Raw genomic sequence first — 19,514 nt, 5'->3', positions numbered from 1 at the left:
ATAAAAAATTCAGAGGAAGAATTAGTTTGGATACGGAAGACAGCAGTGTGATATGTAGAAAAATTTGAAAATGAAAGTTACGGCTACAGTGAGTAAAGGGAAACTTGGACTTAACAGAGTTGGCCATTAGGTTTGTATTCAACTCTGAACATACTGTTCTGTGACTTGTCTGGGTCTTAATTTCTTTCCTCATTTTTATAGAAAAGAAGAATTATCTGAAACCAGTATCATTGTCAGGGTTCTGTAAGTGTTTAGATGTAATGCTTGTGAAGTACCGAGTGAAATGGCTGGCATAATAGGTTCTGAACGGTGAATTATTTTCCTGTTTTTCTTTTCTGAATTCACTGGCCTCTCTCTGTGTGCCATGGCATCAGAATTTCTGCTTACCTCCTGGTGTTTGCCAAGAAATCCATTTGTTTTATTTAGCTGTTGGTTCCTCCCTGGGGTCAGTTTGGGGGCCTGACTCTTGCAACACTTAGCGCAAAGAATGACATAGAGTCATGTTTAAAACTGTTTACCAAACTGAATGTAATATAAAATTTATGAAGATAATGTGACGCCCAAGTCATTAAGAAAAAATAATTGAGGCCAAGGATATAGCTCAATGGTGCAGTATCTGCCTGGCAAGGGCAAGGTCCTGAGTTTGATTCGTGGTACAGAGAGAGAGAGAGAGAGAGAGAGAGAGAGAGAGAGAGACAGACAGACAGACAAGAAGAGGGGGGGAGGAGAAGAGGGGAGAGAGAAAAAGTGATCTATATATCAAACTCCACTGAATGATATTTTTAAGGTTAAAAGTAAAATTTTTTGCCCTTGACACATTGAGTTACCTTTGTTTATCTGAAAAATTCATTTAGGTGGGCTAATCCTACTCTGGCTCTACAGGATTACTGACTATACAATCAAAGTCGGTTTTCACAGATTCTCTGGAAGATGTTAATACTGTCTCCTGTATAAATGTTAATAAGGATTGTCACTCTAGAGTGAATTGTTAATCTCTGTAGTCAAAGACAGTTCTGATCAGGCAGATACTATGGAGACTGGAAAGGTTAATGAATGATTTATAGTTCTCTCTTTGCTGACTACATAAATAATTGAGTCTCTGGTAGATAACTAAAGCTATTTGCTGAATCTGCTGTTTATACTTCTGTTGCTGTATGTGATTTTGTATCAGTCTTGATGCACCGTTTTGACTAAAACTAAATTTCTCCTTCTGTGGATTCCTCTGATTTACACAGTGTATATGGAGTAGAAAATCTGCTTTTTGAGAATTTAGATATACTGCCTGACTGAGAAATTTAAGATTTAGATACTGTTCCCAGAAATACAGAACTTTAGCAATTAATTTGAGAGATCGTGGCATATAATGCTTCAGATTTACAGAAAAAGGACCTGAGATAGTTCTGTTACATTGTCATTGTTCTGATTGCCAGAATTGTTAGTATATTGCATGATAGTCCTTATTCTCCTTTCTTAAACATCCTTAACATCTATTGGTTTTGGAACACAAACCAAATGTATATTCCTCTTTCTCCATGATAACTTTTTCAAAGGTTTAGAAACAAATTCTCAGTCTTCCCATAGTTTTTTATTTTGTTTTGTTTCTAATCTAAACTGTCAAATTACCAATGTAGCCGTTCTTGTGACCCAGGTTCTAGGCTATCCACTCATTTCTGTTGCCTTTGGATAATTCTCTTTTTTTTATTGTTAATCTTACAATGGAATTCCTCATGTTTAAATCTAGCACTTGAGACACAGTCTCAGTAACAGAGCTGACAGAGGTTTGCCTCCATCACACTCAGTTTTCTTCTCTGACGTGTGAGTTATCAAAGTTTGATGCACATGCTGTGATGTGGATTTAAAACCTTCAGTATGGGGCTGGGAACATAGCTTAGCACAGCACATGCCTGGTAAGCACATGAATTTGATCCCTGGTACAAAAACAAACCCTTCAAAATGCATTGTCCAGATGATGACATCAGTGCTCTTTAGTGTGGTCTGCAAGGTCCTTTCTGACATGTCTGTTCCCCTTTCTGTAGACTTATCCCTGGTTACATCTTCTGCTACAGCCATATCTAAGGTTATGCTAATTCCTGCTGGTTTATATCTGAGACTCTTGGTGTTCCTTGTACTTAGAATATTCTTTCCTTAGTTCTTAAATGTTTACTCTTCTATGCAGAGCCAGAATTAGTTATATCTGCTGCATATTTATAAAGCACTATACCTGAATTAATTGTATCTGCTGCATGTTAATCAAGGCCCTCATTGTAATCTTCTATGGTTTTCACTGTTCCCCCAACAGATCCTTGAGTTGTATTTGGCATTCTTTCCTTTATGTAATGGTAACACATGCTCAATAACATTTACTGAGTGAATGAAGGAATGAGCAAATTCCATTTTTTTGCTCTAAAACACCCAAACCTGTTACTTAGCAATGACTTAATATCTTACATGATGAAAGAGATCTATCAGGGATGAAATCTTATCATTCTCCTTTGTGCCTTCAAATATATCCATATCTTTATATACTACTCATGTTTTTTGTTTTCTTTTTCTGTACTACTTGGAATTGAAATCAGGCCTTTGTATTTACATGTCTACCCCACTTTTTTTTTTGAGATGGAATTTTTGAGATGGAATCTTGAATTTATGATCCTCTTGCCTCAGCCTCTCAGAGTGCTGGTATTATAGTCTTATACCACCTGCCCAGCTGCTTATCTGTTATAAAGAAAAAGCAGTCCAGCCAAATGTGGTAGCTTATGCCTGTAATCACAGAATTCAGGAGGCTAAAACAGGAGGCTGTGGCCCTGAGTTCAAGACCAGCCTGGGCTACGTAGTTCAGCCATTCTCATAAAACTACTGTTGCCTAAGATTTCTTTTACTCAGCCAAATTTCATGAAAATGTGGATAATGCTACCTTTGCCTTTCACTCTGACCTCTTTTCATATTGTTTTTACCTCCACCATTGTGCTCCAGCCTACTCCCTCAACTCTCTAAGTAACTATTAGTGCTTATTAATTGTATAAATTAATGGATTTCATTGTGAAATTTCTACACATGCATATAATGTGCTTTTATTTTTTGTTTTTTAATAGCTGCATACAGTGGCTCCTCTTTAAGAATTCATTTCTGAGGCATTTTACCCTGTTGATCAGGCTCACTTCTTTGATTGAATACTACCCTGTCCCCACATACACACTTGACTTCCACAACAGTAAGTGTGTGGAGGAGTTCCTGTTGTTTAAATGGTGGTCCTATGTTTGATGGGTTGGTTACCTTTAAAAGTTGTTTTCCCAGTTTTGTATCATCAATTCTCTTACTTCTCTGTGTGCCCTTAATGAATGATCTTATTCATTTGTGGCTTCAAATTCCATCTCTAAGGTGATCAACCTCTGTTGTTGTTTTATAAATTATAGTTACACCATCCACAAGAAGTCTCTGCTTTCATACTGGGAAGAATTTCAAAATAGACAAAAATAAAATTATTATATACATTTCTGCCTCACTACACCTACTGGTACTACTTAGATGAAACAGTCATCTTATCTACCCTAACAGCAAGGTGCATGATTCCTGTGTAGTGTCTTCTACAAAATCTTCTAATGACCTAAACCACATGGACAATACAAGTTTCATAGTTTCCTCCATTTTTTTAAAATTGCATGGACTTTGGGGCTGATTTCCAGGCTCTATGAAAGCTTGATTACACTGAAGAAGGCCAAAATTTCCCACTATTTTTCTGCTTCTTACATATACTATTAAAGAGTCTGCTTGTGAAAGAGTTAATTGAGAACAACTGTTCCTCTTATTGCTGAAATCAATCATGAAATAAATGAATAAAACTCCATGGTTTTCTTTTTATAATTTCAGGGCTCTGGCTCACATCAAGTTTCTAAAAGGCAACAGATGGAACAACTGCCTCGAATGAAAGAGAATCTAGTAAAAATGTAAGTCTAGCTGTATCTTTTCTTTCTAATTAATTGCATTTGTTTATAAATGGTACTGATAAAACAGGTGTCTGTTATAGTTTGGAAGTAGATTTTATAGCAACATAGATCATAAGAAAACATAAAGAAGTTTTTTTGTGGTCTCTGGTCACTGTTTATATACTTTTTTTAGATTCCAGAAACATTTTCAATTCTCACATTATGGTAAGATATTATTTTTCAAGTTAAACCAGTGCATTACCCAAGGAGAGCTTACAACTATACTATTGACATTATATTACAATTAAAATGTTATTCTTAAACTTTTAGTAAAGATGTATGATGTATTTTCATTGCAGGAGACACTAAAAGTAAATGACAATATAGATTGTTTATTTATAAACAAAACCAATATAGGATAAGAACAGAGGTTTAGGAGGTTATATCTATACAGTTTTTACTGATTCTGTACTAAGTATAGAAGAATTACTCAGATATTCTTTATTTTGTATAACTTCCTATTTAGAGATATATATTCACATATAACTTAATACTAAGATTTAAATTGATACATAAATTAGTTATAAATGAGAATCATTTTCAAGTTCAAGTTAAGGCAAGAGGTCCTCATGGGATATGCAGTGTAGCAAGTTTCTTTGGTTAATTAATTGTGTAGGAGAGAATAATTAGAGATTAATGATATGGCAACATTTTGACCAGTTTTTGAGGTAATAAGTACCTAAAGACAGTGAATTAAAATATTTATATCTTTATGCACTTTCATCTTTAGATATATAATGCAGTTTAAATTATTAAAGTAAGTTAGAAAAAGAATTTCTCTATTAAATCTATTATGCTACTATGTTCAGGTTACCTCAATGCCACTCTCATATTCATTAACTCACTAGAAAGACTTGTAGGACTCAGTATATTGGTACTCGTGACTAAAATGTATTCACAGAAAGGATATGAATTAAAAGTAGCAAAGGGAAAGGCTCATAGGATAAAGTTTAAGGAATCTAGGTGCAAGCTTCTATAGAGCCATTTAACTCCTTCAGAAATGAATTACGACAACAGGTGACAGCACATGAACTTTTATTGATTCAGAAAACTTGTTAGATTTTCAGTACCCAAGGTTGTTTTTTTAATCAAGGGTGGATCACATAATCTCTACATAGCACCTATCAAATTCCAAACTCCCAGAAGGTAAACAGGTATTCAGAACAAAGCATTCTATTAATATAAATAGGGTAGACACAGAAAGATATTCTTAAAATTTATAGAAAATTTTATATCAGGGTAAGAAATACTTAACTATTAAATTTCTACATCAGCCAAGGGCTAACCATATAAGTAGTTTTTAAACAACAATAAGCCTGTTATATTAACTTTCTTTTGAACAACCATCTTAGTTAATTTTTAATTTTTACATTTATATTCTATTTCAAATTTTAAAAATTTGAAAGTAAGTTAGAAAAAGAATTTCTCTATTAAATCTATTATGTCTTTTAAAATTTGTCTTTTAAAAATTTACACTTTTTCTTTAAATATGCTTACATAGTGAATGAAAATATTTTGCAAATAAACCTTCATTCTAATTATATGCATATATATATCGTATAGTTTTCTGTTAAATACTATTATAGGTTGGATTTCTCACAGACATCAACTCTTAAATGGGAGTCAGCATGAAGAAGTTTATTACTACAGCATTCATAGGATCAACATCTGCAAGGGAAGGAAAATACCGATGTTTGAGCAGGAAGAGTAGTGCAGCTACAGTCTACACAGCAAGCTGGTTCATTCATGACCCAAGTGTAGACTTCTCTTTTCCTGTTTGAATGGCCAGATCCGTATCCCCGTGGAATCTGAGCCCCTGTCTACCACATCCTTTCTAGACCATGCCTAGTGCCTTTGTCCACTTACCACCAAAATTTGGCAAGTTACTATGAAAGGATATCTGAGTGGATCACCTGTGCCAGGCACATTCCTGCTTCCTCCTTATGTGGCTGCAGCTGTATGTCAGTCTGATGATTAGCTTTTCTGTGGGTCCCTCCATGCCACAGGTCTGAACAGAGTTTAAGGTGCTGGTACAAAGAGGTGTGTGACACAGTCTGGGATCACTTCTCTGATTCAGCTGGTTCATGTCCTTCAGCACAGTTCCTGCTTAATCCCAAATCTATTACTGCTATTTTTAATTAAACCCAATTTGACTGCAGTGCCAAGCATCAATTGGTATACAATAAATAAGTTTTTAGTGAATTACTGAGTAAATGAGTCAAACAAATGAACAAAAAAGTCCTTTACTTTCTGAAACTATAACCCAAAGCTCATCGAACAGAGACATTTCTGTACTTGAACTGTTTCAAATTAGTTGTATAATTGGTGCTACTTTAAAATACTGTTCTGCTGAACCACTGACTTAAATCCGGAAGTTCTTTTATTGATGATTCAAATTTGAGGCCTAAAACCAAGTTTTGCTGTTGAATACCTCACAGAAGAGGTATAAAAATGATTGACACATAAGAAGGTACTCATTAACAGAACACACATGCAAATCATGAGATACAACCACAGATTTTAAGGATTGATGACTATATGGCAAGTATGTGTGGAAATAAAGGATTTAAACATTGCTCAAAGGAGTGTAAATTTACATAGCCACCTTGGAATACCATTTAGCATTAATTTTTATATTTAGCTGATCATACACCTCAGTGACTCAAAAATTCTACTCCATTATATTTCAAACAGAATGATGTATACACTTACAACAAAAGACCTGTGAATAATGTTTGTAGCAGCTTTATTCATAAACAGTCAAAACTGAAAATAACCTAAATGTTCATTAATGGTTGAATGAATAGAATCTTTATATATTTATATATACAATATGTAAATTATTATAATCCCAAATATAGAGTACTGTAATCTAAGTATTGTAATTTTTTTCTCTGTCATCCTCAAAGTCCAAAAAGTTATATTTATAATCCCATTGATACATGATTGGAATCCCAGTAAATTAATTTCAATCTACCACCTGCAATGCAACATACAGCGAGAGTAAAGACACCAAGACATATTCAAAGTTAAGGGCAGCCAGGGGGTCCTAGGCCCTGATCCTTGGCCTCTCCTAGAATTTATTATCTTGTAAATAAAGGGGTGGCTGGCACATGAGTAGCAGTGAGGATGGCTGGAATTACGTGAGTAGTTTGAACTGGCTAGCCAGGTAGGGAGAAAAGCATCTTTGCAAAATGCAGGGAGAATGACAGAGAAGGATCACCCTGCATAATACAATTAAGGTAGCAACTGAATTGTTTTCGGAGGCTGTTGCTTCAGTTTCTGATGTGTAAACTTTTGTGTCCTGGGAACTCATAGCCTTTTTTATCTAGAGACTCATACCCAGTTGACATTACTGGAGCTGACTGGCTCTACCATCCTGTTATGCTCATATCCTTTACAGAGAGCACTATGTGGGGAAACAGGAGACTGTCTGATGGCTTTAGAGATTATATACCAGTACCTTAGGCTAGTCTTATTTGCAATGCTTAGAGGCAATTGAAGACAGAAGGAAATATCATAGTCAGCTCTGTACATATCAGTACATGAAAATAAGTCTCGATCTAATCAAAGTCTCAGCACTTGTTCTGCATTCAAGGCGAGTCACTCAAATTGTCTCCTGTATAAATAACAAAAAAATAAAAAATAAAAAACCACAGCTTGCATAACATTATGGATAATTCTTTGCTTTTAGTAAAAGAAATCATAAATGGAAGGCAATATACATTTCCATTCACATAAACTTCAAAACAGCTAAAAGCAAACTGAAATACACATCAATGATAAATACGAAGGAGAAAGGGAATAGTAAGGGAAAGTCATGAGGGAATTTTGATGGCAGTATTTTGTTAACCTGGGGGGTGGTTACGTGAGCATTTCTTTTATTACAATTCATAGATCTGTAAGTTTACGTTTCTTACATTTTTATAAATAGTATACATTTATAGTTTAATTATCAATGACATTTAATGTTTACACTAGTTGATTTTTTCATATGTGCTTGCATTAGTCAACTTTCTGTCTACAACAAAATACCCAAGACAGCTAACTTACTAAGAGAAAAGGTTTCTTTTGGCTCAGAGGTTTGGCAGCTCCAGTCTATAATCAACTGGTTCCAATTATTTTGGATCTGTGGCACGGCAGCACATAACAGTGATAGCACACAGCAGAGCAAAATCACATACGTCACAAGCTTGGAAGCAAATGTGAAGAGGAAAGGGCTGGGCCTACACTGCAGCCTTCAGATATGTGCTTTCAGTAAGCAGAGAGTTTCCTATCATGTCCTACCTAGCGGCTCCATTGCCTCCCAACAGTACCACTGTGGGACCAAGCTGTTAGCACGTGGACCTTGAGATAATATTCAGTATCCAACATAAACCAATGATGATCTTAAGACATTGACTTATGCAGTGTTTCTAATATTCATAATAAGAGCATTAGAAAACATCAACTAAATGTGAAATTCTATTTTAAAAGAGGTACTGCCTGATTGAGTATTGGCTGTTATATTCCTACTGTGCGAAACCATGGTCACAAATTAATGAGCTATCTACACAACAATTGAAAAATTTATTCTAGTGATCCTCACATATACTAATTTTTTAAGAAAGGCTTTTAATATAAATAGTTGAAATACTTTCATTAGGATTAGATTTGAAAGCTGCCAAAAATTCCTACATAAATTAGTATGTAACTTTAATGACTGTGACAAGTGGTATGTATTAACTATGAAAATCACATTTCTAAAGGTAAGGATCTCAAAGCTGATACCATACCAGTGTTTCTTGAAAGTAGCAAATTGTGTACTTTATTTTTTCTTTAGCATTCAGCCTCATTTTTTCACTTAAGAAAAGTTTTACAGAGTAACTAAAGGCTCTAGAGGGGAAAAATATAGTCTTTACTGGCCTAAGATAAAAGCATCTGTTAGAAGTTAATTTTAGGACTCATTAAGAGGGAGATTATTAGAGAAACCTCCTTTTGATACAAAAAAAAGCAGAGTAAAGAAAACACAACCAATAGACCCAACAATAAGGGAAATAATTCAGTAGTCTATTACAATATTATAGAGCTGTAAAAATTAGATTCTAGAAGCATACATAAACTGATACAGAAATATACCTACCTATGTAGTAAAAAGATACAAAGTAGTTTGGGATTATAGATGGCTTTGATTTATACATGTTAGTATTTATTTTCTATAGGATTATGTATAATTTGAAATTAGTTATTTACCTGGATGATAAACAACTACTGATTGAAAAAATAAAATCAATTTTAATTATATTAAAAGAGAAAAATAAAATAAATCCATCCTGTGGTATCTTACAGAAGTCCAAAGTAAAAAATAACAGTGTAAATATTTGTAACAAGTAAGAGTGTTTTTTAAAGTGGGAAGATTTGGTCATTTTACTTAACTACAAAATAAGGATGATGAAATCCAAATTGAATGGTTGGTATGAAAATTCCAGGTTATTAAAAAACCTCTGGTTCAATAAACATCAGCTATAATCATTACTCTTTGGTGTATCGTGCTTTATTGGGTATAAATAATTGGCAGAGTAACAAAACATTGTGAAAAAAACATGACAGTCTGAAACTGCAAATGACAAATCTTTACGAGTTTTATTTTTATATAATATTGCAAGGAGTCTAGCTACTCTCATTTAATTATAAACTTTAATACTCAGCTAAAATGGTTTCTGATAGAACTGTGGGGGACCAGCAGCAGCTGAAAAGAAGTATGAAATATAAATGACCTTTATTTTGAGAATGCAGGGAGAGACACCCCCGACCCCCTGGGGTGTGGCATCTCCACCCCGTTGGCAATCTCTCCATGGAACACGTGGAGTGGGGACCTATATGTAGCTTAGGTTAGGGGTGGTGCCTGAGGGGGCATTAGGGATGCACAGGTAGCCCATTGGCACTAGCTTGGCGCCAGAGAAGACTCCTAGGGGTGGAGGAAGATAGGACCCCTTGGCTTTACCAGCTACAGTGTCCTGTCTGGGCCAAAACTCTTTCAGTTTCCAAACTTTATTGACTCTTTTTGGGCTCTTTCTCTGCTTTCTACTTCTGAGATGCAATGAGTTGAGCAACTTTCCTCCACCATGCACTTCCTCCATAAATAAATATGGACAGAAACCTCTGAAACTGTGAGCCAAAGTAAACCTCTGCCCTCTTAAATTATAATCAGGTATTTTGCCCCAGCAAAGGAAAGCTGACCAAACAAAGCTGCTTAAGAATGCACAGTAAGCAGAAAATATGCACAGAAAGATTTCTATATAAAAAACTGGACTGAAGAACTAAGTACAACATACAGTTTTCTAAATATAGTATATAATGTTTATGTAAAACATAACAATTGTGATTGAAAGATTATAATCAATGCTTATTTTATTTCAGGGGAAGATGCAATCCAGTTAATCAGAAGACTGTGAATGCAAAGAGAGGAGCAGTAAAAAAGATTACAAGATCAAGTCATCTTCCAAAACTTAATCAGTGATTTCAGAACTGCAGGGATTTCAGTTTTTTCCTTCTCTTTTTTAATGTATATTATTCATCGTGTGAAGTTAATGTTCAGTGTATTATTTAGGGAATGAAAAAGATAAGAGCTGCCAAGTTTCTCTTTAGTTCTTACAGAAGTTTACTCCCTCGTCTGCAAGAATGGAATTTTCTCGAGTAATCCTAAAATATCTAATAGAATTTCTTGTGATTTTTAAATATATATTAGGAAACTTGAAGGTTGGCATCACTACAATTATTTTTAATAGTATATTTGTGTTTTTCTCAAATAGTAACATTACTATTATATTGGTTTGTCAGCTAAAGAGGTGAGTTTATAAAACTTGCACTTTGCATGCTCAGTTGTTTACTTTAAAGTTTAAACAAAATTGCAAACCAAAAATTTATTAAATTTTGATTGAGATATCATGGTATTATGGGAACAATCTTCAGTCATGAATCAGCTGCTTCTATTTCCCATTTTACCATAAATTTAGATGATCTTAGGCAAGTTCCATCTCTTTGTCTTCATTTTCCATACCTGTAAAAGGACAAAGGCAAAATATATAACTTCTGTTTTCTTACCATTTTTGAAAGCCCCTACTTGTTCAATCACCTGGTCCTACCACTGAAATTACTGATTTAAACCATTTTATGATCATTAGTTCACAAGGATGGTGTAGTTTTCATAAGTGTCACAGTACTCAAGTCTAGATATAGAGATAGAATGAGGATAAGAGTTTTTTATCATCTATACAATTTATTGGATGTTTTATTCATGCTCAGACTTTTTTTATCATTTAGACAGTTTTTGTAATAATCTTAGTTTGGAATGTACCTATATATTGTACTTGTACATCTTAAAATGTGGAATTATTGGACTTTACATTTCCAGAAGTCACACAGAGATAATAGCTTTTACATAATGTTTTGTTTTTTACCTAAATCTAGAACTAAACCTAAACTTTGTTCAGTAATGAATACCAGCACTGAAACCAGTGACAAATACCACATGCATTTTTATAACTACAGTACCTCTACAGGTATTTCTTAAGAAAGATTGCATATATTACATATAGTCAAATACTTCTTTATATGACTTTAGAATGTAGTACAGAGAAATATAAAGCAACTTCCTGTAAGTTATTCTGCATTGGGATTGCATGGAAATCTGTTTCCTGTTCTTAAATTCACTGTAGATATCAAGTCCTATGACCTATATTGCTAGACAAATACTAAATTTTCATGTCCATACCAGGTTTCCAAGCATAAGCAGCAAACTGATAATTTAAATATTATAGCAGTTACAATTACCAATGAAAAATGTTTGTTTCTTGCATATAAAACTAAGCTATTATGGAAATTAGATTGAGAAGCATTTATTTCAACCACTAGGATGTTATATTAGTTGAACATATTATCATAGAGACTCTTCCACATTCAGATGTTAATGTGGCTAGAACTGTTTTAGGCGTCAGCCTTTTTGTTTTCTATAATTTTTGAGACATCTCATTAAGCCACTCAGTTGCTCAGGTTCGAATTTGTGATCCTCCTGCTTCAATGATTAAAAATAAGTGGTCATGCCTGTAACCCCAGCACTTAGGAAAGCTGAGGCAGGAGGACTGCAAGTTTAAGTTTTACCTAGGCACCCTGCCTCAAAATTTAAAAATATTTTTAAAAGGACTATGAGGGGCTGGAGATTTAGCTCAGCGGCATAAGTGCCTGCCTTGCAAGCAGGTACTTGTGAGTTTGATCCCCGGTACTGATAAAAAGGAAAAAGACAAAAAAATAAATAAAATAAAATAAAATAAAAGGACTATGAAATTACTAAAGCAGAATTTAAAAAAGGTAATAGTAAGTATTGTTAAAGATATGGAGAAAATCATATGTTACTGATGGAGATGTAAAAATGGTACTGCAGTTTTGGAAAACTGTAAGATCCTCAAATGGTTAAACAGAGAATAACCATATGACCTAGCTTTTCACTCCTATGTTTGAGAGAAATGGAAGAAAATGTCCACATAAAAATGTGTACAAGAAATCATAATAGCCAAAGAGGGCAACCCAGATGTTCATCAAGAGCTAAGACATGATATATCCACACCATGGAGATTATTTTTCCAACGAATGAAGTACTGTTATGTGGTGTAACATGGATAATCCTTGAAAACATTATCCTAAGAATTCACGGACAAAAGACATCATAGTGTATCATGCTACTTATATAAACTGTTTACAATAGGCAAACCCATACAGATGGAACTTTTATGAACTGTTTAGGCAAACCCATACAGATGGAAAGTAATTTAGGATCTCCCTGGGGCTGGCGGTTGCGCTGATGAAGGGAAAAACTGTTAATGGATACAGTGATTTTGTGTTTGAGGGTGTTGAAAGTGTTCTCAAATTGGTAGTGATGACAGTTGCTCAATTCTGTGAATATTCTGAAAATCAATGAATTGTATGCTTTAAATAGGCTAATTGTATTCTTTGTGATTTATACATCAATGAAGCTGTTATAAAAACATGCTGAAATACATTAGTATTGTACTGTATATTAGTAGATAAATATTATGAAATCCTTGTTTTTAAAATGCGACCTTAAATTCACCATCTGTAGTGTTATGATTCAGTCAAGAGCATAGTTTTGAGCAGAATTTTCCAACATTTTCAAGAACTACACTAGTTAGAATAGTAATGAAGAAATATCTATAGGCTAATTCCCAGTACTTTACTTTGACGTCTTTACCTTTGACTAATTCCATCTCTTGCTTAATAATCTTGTAAAGATATTTACAAGACACTTCTTAATTTTTGACTGGAACTAGATTTTTTAATTTATAAAAAGCTACGTAGTTTTTGTTTTAAATTATTTCTATCTTTCATGATCTTTATTAGTTCTGTCATTTATGTCTAGAGGTTACAAAGCAACTTTATCAGTTTTTTTCTTTGGGACTAAGTTATTCTTGCAACAGGAGCTTATTGATACTTCTATTTAATTTTTTAGTTTTAAAAATTTTCTTGCCATGGACACAAGTGAGTAGCTAGCTAGACTTATGGAGCACATATATGTCTTCTTACAATAAAATACTTGAATTACAGATTCTTAATATGTAAGTTCACTTTTGAATTTTCAAATTCCAGAATAAAAGAATTATGGCAACAGTAATGCTGAGATACTTTGTACTTAATAGAGTATAATATATTAGAATAATAAAAGTAGTACTAAAATTACTAAGTCTGATTGAGGAATGGAAAATATCTTTAAAAAAATAAAGCATGTAAATATGAGATTATATCATTACTGACACATTCTACTGTTAAAATCCAACTGATATGATCTATAAGTTAGAAAAGTCTTAGATTTATTATATCCTTTTAACTTTATCAAAACAATTTCATATTTACTATCTTAGTTACTGGGAAAGTATTATTTTTCTGGAAAACTGCTCAATAGTAATAAATCATCACTGAGATACTGCAAAGGCCTTGAATACTCCACAAAGGATTCTTATGACAGTGGAAGTTTGGGCTTGACTGCCAACATTCTTTCAGATGCTAAGATCTGTGATTCCCTGCTCACTTATCAGATAACTAGAGACAAAACTAACTTCCTAAAACATGTCTTGATTGCAATATATGGGCTGAATCAGATAGGCTGTACATATGAGTTTTCAAAAACATTTTACCTATAGCCAATAAATAAAAAAATCAGTATAACATTACTAATTACTAATGATAGTTTGTGAAATTTAAATTAGTTTTCTCTCTCTTTTATTTTCTTTTTTTTCTTCTTGGGTTTTTTTTTTTGTATGTGAAATCAAACTGGACCTCACACTGCAGGGCAGGCACTGTGCTGCTGTGCTAGGAACCACTTTTCATTTGTAAAATCAACAGTGATTTTCTAAAAATAATTTTTAATGCTAACAGCTGTCAAAAATTGTTCTAATTGTTGGTAGCAAAATAAATATAATTCTTTTGACTATATAATTGAATACACAATGTTTATACAGCAACTCAACAATTATACTTTCCAAAATCTATTCTGAGAAATTCTGCATTTTAGAAAATGAAAGCCAATCATTTAATCACTATTATTTATAATACCAAAAGATGTAGGCTTCCTCACTATCTAATTATAAGCCCTCTGCTTCAGTAAATTCTTTAAAACATGGGTAATATAATACCATGTTATATATTTTTATAAAGATACTGTGTATGAAGCTTGTTATAAGCTGTTCAATGTGAGGTATAACTACTATCAATTTTTTAAACACTAACCCTTCATTCTAATAAACTACAATAACTTGCCCTGGAAATCCATCCATTTAAATTTATATTTACTCATATTTATCACTTCCATCATTCTTTATTCCTTTGTGTAGATCCATGCCACTATTTACCATTATTTTCCTCACTTGAAGACCTCCCTTCAACATGACTTAAACTTCAGCCTTTAACATGGATCCTTTAACAATCTAATGGGTTGACATTCAGTTGTAATGAATTTCTATGTTATTTGAAAAAAATCAGCAGCAGCTTTGCATGATTATATTTAATGTACAATTTACTGTAGTGATTTCCTTTACAAGGGTAAAGGAATAGAGCTTAATTGATGACTCCAGGGATAGGAAGGAGGATTCATATCTTTGATAAAAGAGAAAATAATAGATTGATAGTTTTAGTCTTTCAGTACTTTAAAGATGCCATTCAACATATGCCAGAGAAGATTGAGATATGGTTACTAGGTACAATGAATGGAATACTGAAAGAGCTACTCATATCTGAATAAAGTTTAGTTAATAGCAATAGACCACTTTTGATTTCTTAGTTGTGGCAAATGTATTGTGACCACAAGTAATAGTTAACTGTGTTGTCACCTTGAGTAAGAAACACCTAGGCAGATTGGTTTAGCACAGTTCTGGGTATATATGAATGACTGACTTACTGAGCAGGGCAGACCCACCCTGGGCATGGGTGCACCAACCAATAGATTTGTAGGCTTGGTGGAATAAAAAGGGAAAGAGGAAGGAAGTCTCAATTAAGCTTCTTTGGAGAAGCTGTAGTGTTCACCATTGTCTTGGGACAACTGTCTCCAGGCTTCCAGTGACTCTTCAGCCTTCCAGCACAGACCCTTCAGCCGCCTGCTTCCTGACCCAGACTCAATGAATCTACAGTGAACTCCACACCTTTGACTTTTGACTGAATCCTTCAGCACCCCAGAATGTGGAGGACCTTTTTGCATTTTTCCACACATAACTCCCCAGGAAGCCATTATAAGCCTATCTTGTAAATTCTTTATATATCATATATATGTTTTATATTAATTCTGTTCTGCTAGTGAACTCTAACTGATAAAACCTGTCAGATATGTTAGATGTAAACTATTTGGGAAACTGAGTGGAGGATTTTTGAGAATTCTCTACCTTTGTAATTTTTCTGAAAATATAAAACTAAGACAACAAAAAATATGCTGTTCATTTGTCATACAGCTTGCATAGTTTCTGATGAGCTTTGTGACTTTTTTGTTTCCTCGGTAAAGATGTATCTTTTGTAACTGGCTTGTTTTAAGATTTTCTTTCCACTGTTGGTTTTTAGGAACTGGTTACAGTGAGCCTCAGTGTGGCTTTCCATTTTTGCTGCATGAATTCTTTAAGCTTTTTGGATCTGTAGGTTACAGATCTATCTAACTTGGAAGTTTGGAGCCATTTTTATATTCCTTTTTTGTCTCCCACCTCTTCTCCACTTTAATCTGTGATAGGTTAGTTTGTATTGTTGTATTTGTTTCTTTTTTAATATAGGCATAACTTTCACCATGCTTATTTGCTAATTTCTTTATCTGTGTCATTTTTTGGTCTGTTTACAGTGACGTATTTCTCCTGGTTTTAGTTCTAATTTTCTGCTGCTTTTTATATCAGTGTTTTATTAGATGCTATACATTGGTAATTTTATACTGGTTATAAGTTTTATTGGGCTTGCTCTTACATGCAGCTAAATTACTTGTATTTTGGCTTAATCTGTTCAAATTTTTATTGGATGGAGAATAACTTTTCCCTCAGAGGTACTTTAGTCCCATTAATAAGGCATAGCTCATGCAGAATCTCTACTGAACATCCGGAGTGATCCAGAAGAGCACTTAGCTAGCTCTAGCCGTGTGGAGTTTGAATGCCTCCCAGGCCAGCGTGGGCACTATGCTTTACCTGGGAATTCACTCTGTGCTTGTGTGCCCGAGACTCAGGGGAGCCTGTGCAGATTTCTTGAGTTCTATGAGGTTGTTGTTGTTGTTTGTACTGGGGACAGAACCCAAGGGCTCATTCCCATCCCTTTTTTATTTTCAAACAGGTTCTTGCCAAGTCTGTGTTGTTAGAAGACAGGGCTCAAACTCGGAATCCTTCTGCCTTGGCCGCCTAGAGTTTGGGAATTAGATGTATGTGACACCATGTCTGGCTAAGGTTCTCTTTTGTATAGATCTTTCTTTTGTTAAGCTTTAGCCACTTCAGCCTCCCTCTTCAATTCCAGCGTCTGTCTCCTCAACTATGTGAAACTATTTCCCCTTGCCTGGTACTTGCTTCTGTGCGCTGCTGTTTATAATGTATCTTTAGGCAGAAATCTAGAGTGGTGGTAGGGTTTGCTGACTTAGGTTCATGTTTCTCAATGTCTGCAAGCCATCGTTTCAGCTATTTTTTGGTCCATTTTTTTACTACTTCATAACAAAAGGATAAATATTGCCCATTTCAAGGCCAGAAGTAAAGGATCTATCTAAAGTATAAAACAGCAAAGAAAGTGTTTTAAAATCCATTTTGCTCTGCATCTGCTACATTTCTTTATGTTACTGCCTAAAAATATGATGTTCACTTTAATCATAATTTTTATGTTGGATAAAATTACTAGACAGGACTTTGTCTTGTTTTCCTTGAGAACTATAGTCTGGGAAGAAAAAATGAAAGGCTATAATGGTGGTAAACTTGATGGACTATGGCACCAAACTGGTCCTTTTTCCTATAGAACCCACAACTAGGATACATTTTACATGTGTGAAGCACTTTGCTTACCAGTGTGTGGTATACAGGCTGCTTTGTTTAGTCATATGTACTTGAAACACTGTTTAGTAACATGGAGTTTGTGCCAATCGTGTTTAATGAAATAGCTGTGTCAAATGATGTGTAGCTAAGTGTGATCATGTGACTCACTTCAGGCTAATATACTCTAAGCATAAGATAGTGTCATTTCTGTGACTAGCCCAAATAAATCTCCCAGATGATTCTTCTTGGTTGTACCTTTTTTTTTACTAAAGTTGTTTTATGGGTCTATGGGAAAGGCCTAGAAGTAAAATCTAAAGTCCCATGAGATTGAAGAAACTCAGATCTCTGAATCATTGTATATCGAAAGTTCTTTCATTTTGCTAACTCACACTTTCATTGTGGTGTGAATAAAAAGTAAATCCTTTTCTATGTGTCTGTATGTTAAGTTATTGAAGAGTGAGTCTTGTTGAAGTAGTAAGGCTGTGTTCAATCATATTGTGTTAAACAGTATTTGTAGTAATGCTAAGAGGTGTTTGGGTTTTTTTTAGTAAAACATCTTTGTGACTATCCAGAGATAAATTTGGCCATTGGCAGTGATGTACCCTGGCCTGATTCCAGATTCCAGAATCTAAATTGATATTTTAAAATCGATTCTAACTCAGTACATTTTCAAGTCTGATGAACATAACTAGAAAAATGATTTGTTTTTTATCTAAAGAGAATCATTGCTTTTCCATCAATATCTTTCTAGGATGCTGCTAAATACTGGCTGCACCTAAAGAGCTGTGGGATATCCCAAAGAGTATCTGAACAGGAGGGGTGCCAGGAATAACTTGCACTTAGAAAATGAAGAATGCATGGCATAACTGGTCCATCATGTTTATGAAATCCCAGTGGGCAGACAGTTAAGGTTCTCTTCTTGGGGGATGGAGTAGAGTCCTTGAAAAGTCTGTGATTCTTCTTCCTGCAAAGAACACTTGATTGGGGTCTCGGCCTTTAAATCTTGCTCACATTTGAGGTACATATTGGGGATTATGCCCTCCATTGTGGATGTGCAGCTTTCAGGGCTCATTTTCTGTTTGAGCCAATTTCAGTTTCCACAGGGGGCATTACAGATTTTTAAAAAGTTTTTTTTTGGGGGGGAGGGGCTGGGGATTTAGCTCAGCGGCATAAGCGCCTGGCTTGCGAGCAGGTAGTCGTGAGTTCGATCCCCGGTACCGATAAAAAGGAAAAAGACAAAAAAAAAAAGTTTTTTAATCCATGTTTATGCTTTCTTAGATATTATAATTCTATGAAAATAGCAGGCCATTCCATGAATAGTAATCATAATTTCATGGCATCATTTTTATAGTTGGCTCACCCATTTCTTCTAATAGTGGCTAAAACACATGAATTCAAATAATAAGTTAAGAGAGTGAAGTTAACATTCATAATCTGATCTTTGCCATACATTTGAGTGTTAGTGACATTTCACTGTTAACACCTTTTTCAAGTTTTTCTTTGTTTTTAGAATCTAGAGGGAGTTGGCCTTTCTGATGCACTAAATAGATTCTCCCTTGAGCTCTCTTAATTCTATTTCTCTTTGCAAACTGCTTGTTTATATCCTAAGCTCATATATTTCCTCCTCCTTATCAAAGGTACCCAATAGCATGTTATTGTTGGTGCTTTTTTCCTATCATCTTTTATTTGACCTATAGACTTGGTGAGCACTTGGTCTGTGATGGCAGTTAGGGATCTCATGCTTCCAAGTCTTGTTTGTCTGCTTCCCACTGCAGACCTGCTCAGTTAATGCCATTTGTTTTAGTATTTTGTTTAGGCAACAGTTAAATTTAGGTTATCAATTTCTGTATTTTCACTATAAGAAACAATTCTTAGAATTTAGAGGCTTTATACAAAAGTGTCTTTCTCACATAGCCCATCCATTCTGATTTTATCAGTAATAATTCAAAATAGACAATAAGCTGGCTATGGTGGTGCATGCCTATAATTCCAGCACTTTGGGAGGCTGGGGCAA

General features: G+C 34.4%; 1 protein-coding gene across 5 annotated transcripts in view; it reads left to right on the top strand.

The window, feature by feature from the left end:
- Positions 1–17,925, top strand: part of Ccdc169 (coiled-coil domain containing 169) — a 59,350-nt gene extending 41,425 nt beyond the window's left edge. For all 5 annotated transcript variants that reach the window (XM_013141211.3, XM_013141210.3, XM_013141214.2 and 2 more), the window contains 2 exons: positions 3,868–3,944; positions 10,383–17,925. In XM_013141211.3, coding sequence (XP_012996665.1) covers positions 3,868–3,944; positions 10,383–10,482 — 177 coding nt within the window. In that variant the 3' untranslated portion in view covers positions 10,483–17,925. The remainder of the gene's footprint in view (positions 1–3,867; positions 3,945–10,382) is intronic.
- Positions 17,926–19,514: the final 1,589 nt, after the last annotated feature.

This window comes from Cavia porcellus, unplaced genomic scaffold (genome assembly GCF_034190915.1).
Source record: "Cavia porcellus strain 051 isolate PalLab524CR breed Dunkin Hartley unplaced genomic scaffold, mCavPor4.1 scaffold_21, whole genome shotgun sequence".
NCBI lineage: Eukaryota > Metazoa > Chordata > Mammalia > Rodentia > Caviidae > Cavia > Cavia porcellus.
The sequence above is the reverse complement of the archived record's forward strand: the minus strand, read 5'-3'. Positions and strand labels throughout refer to the sequence as shown.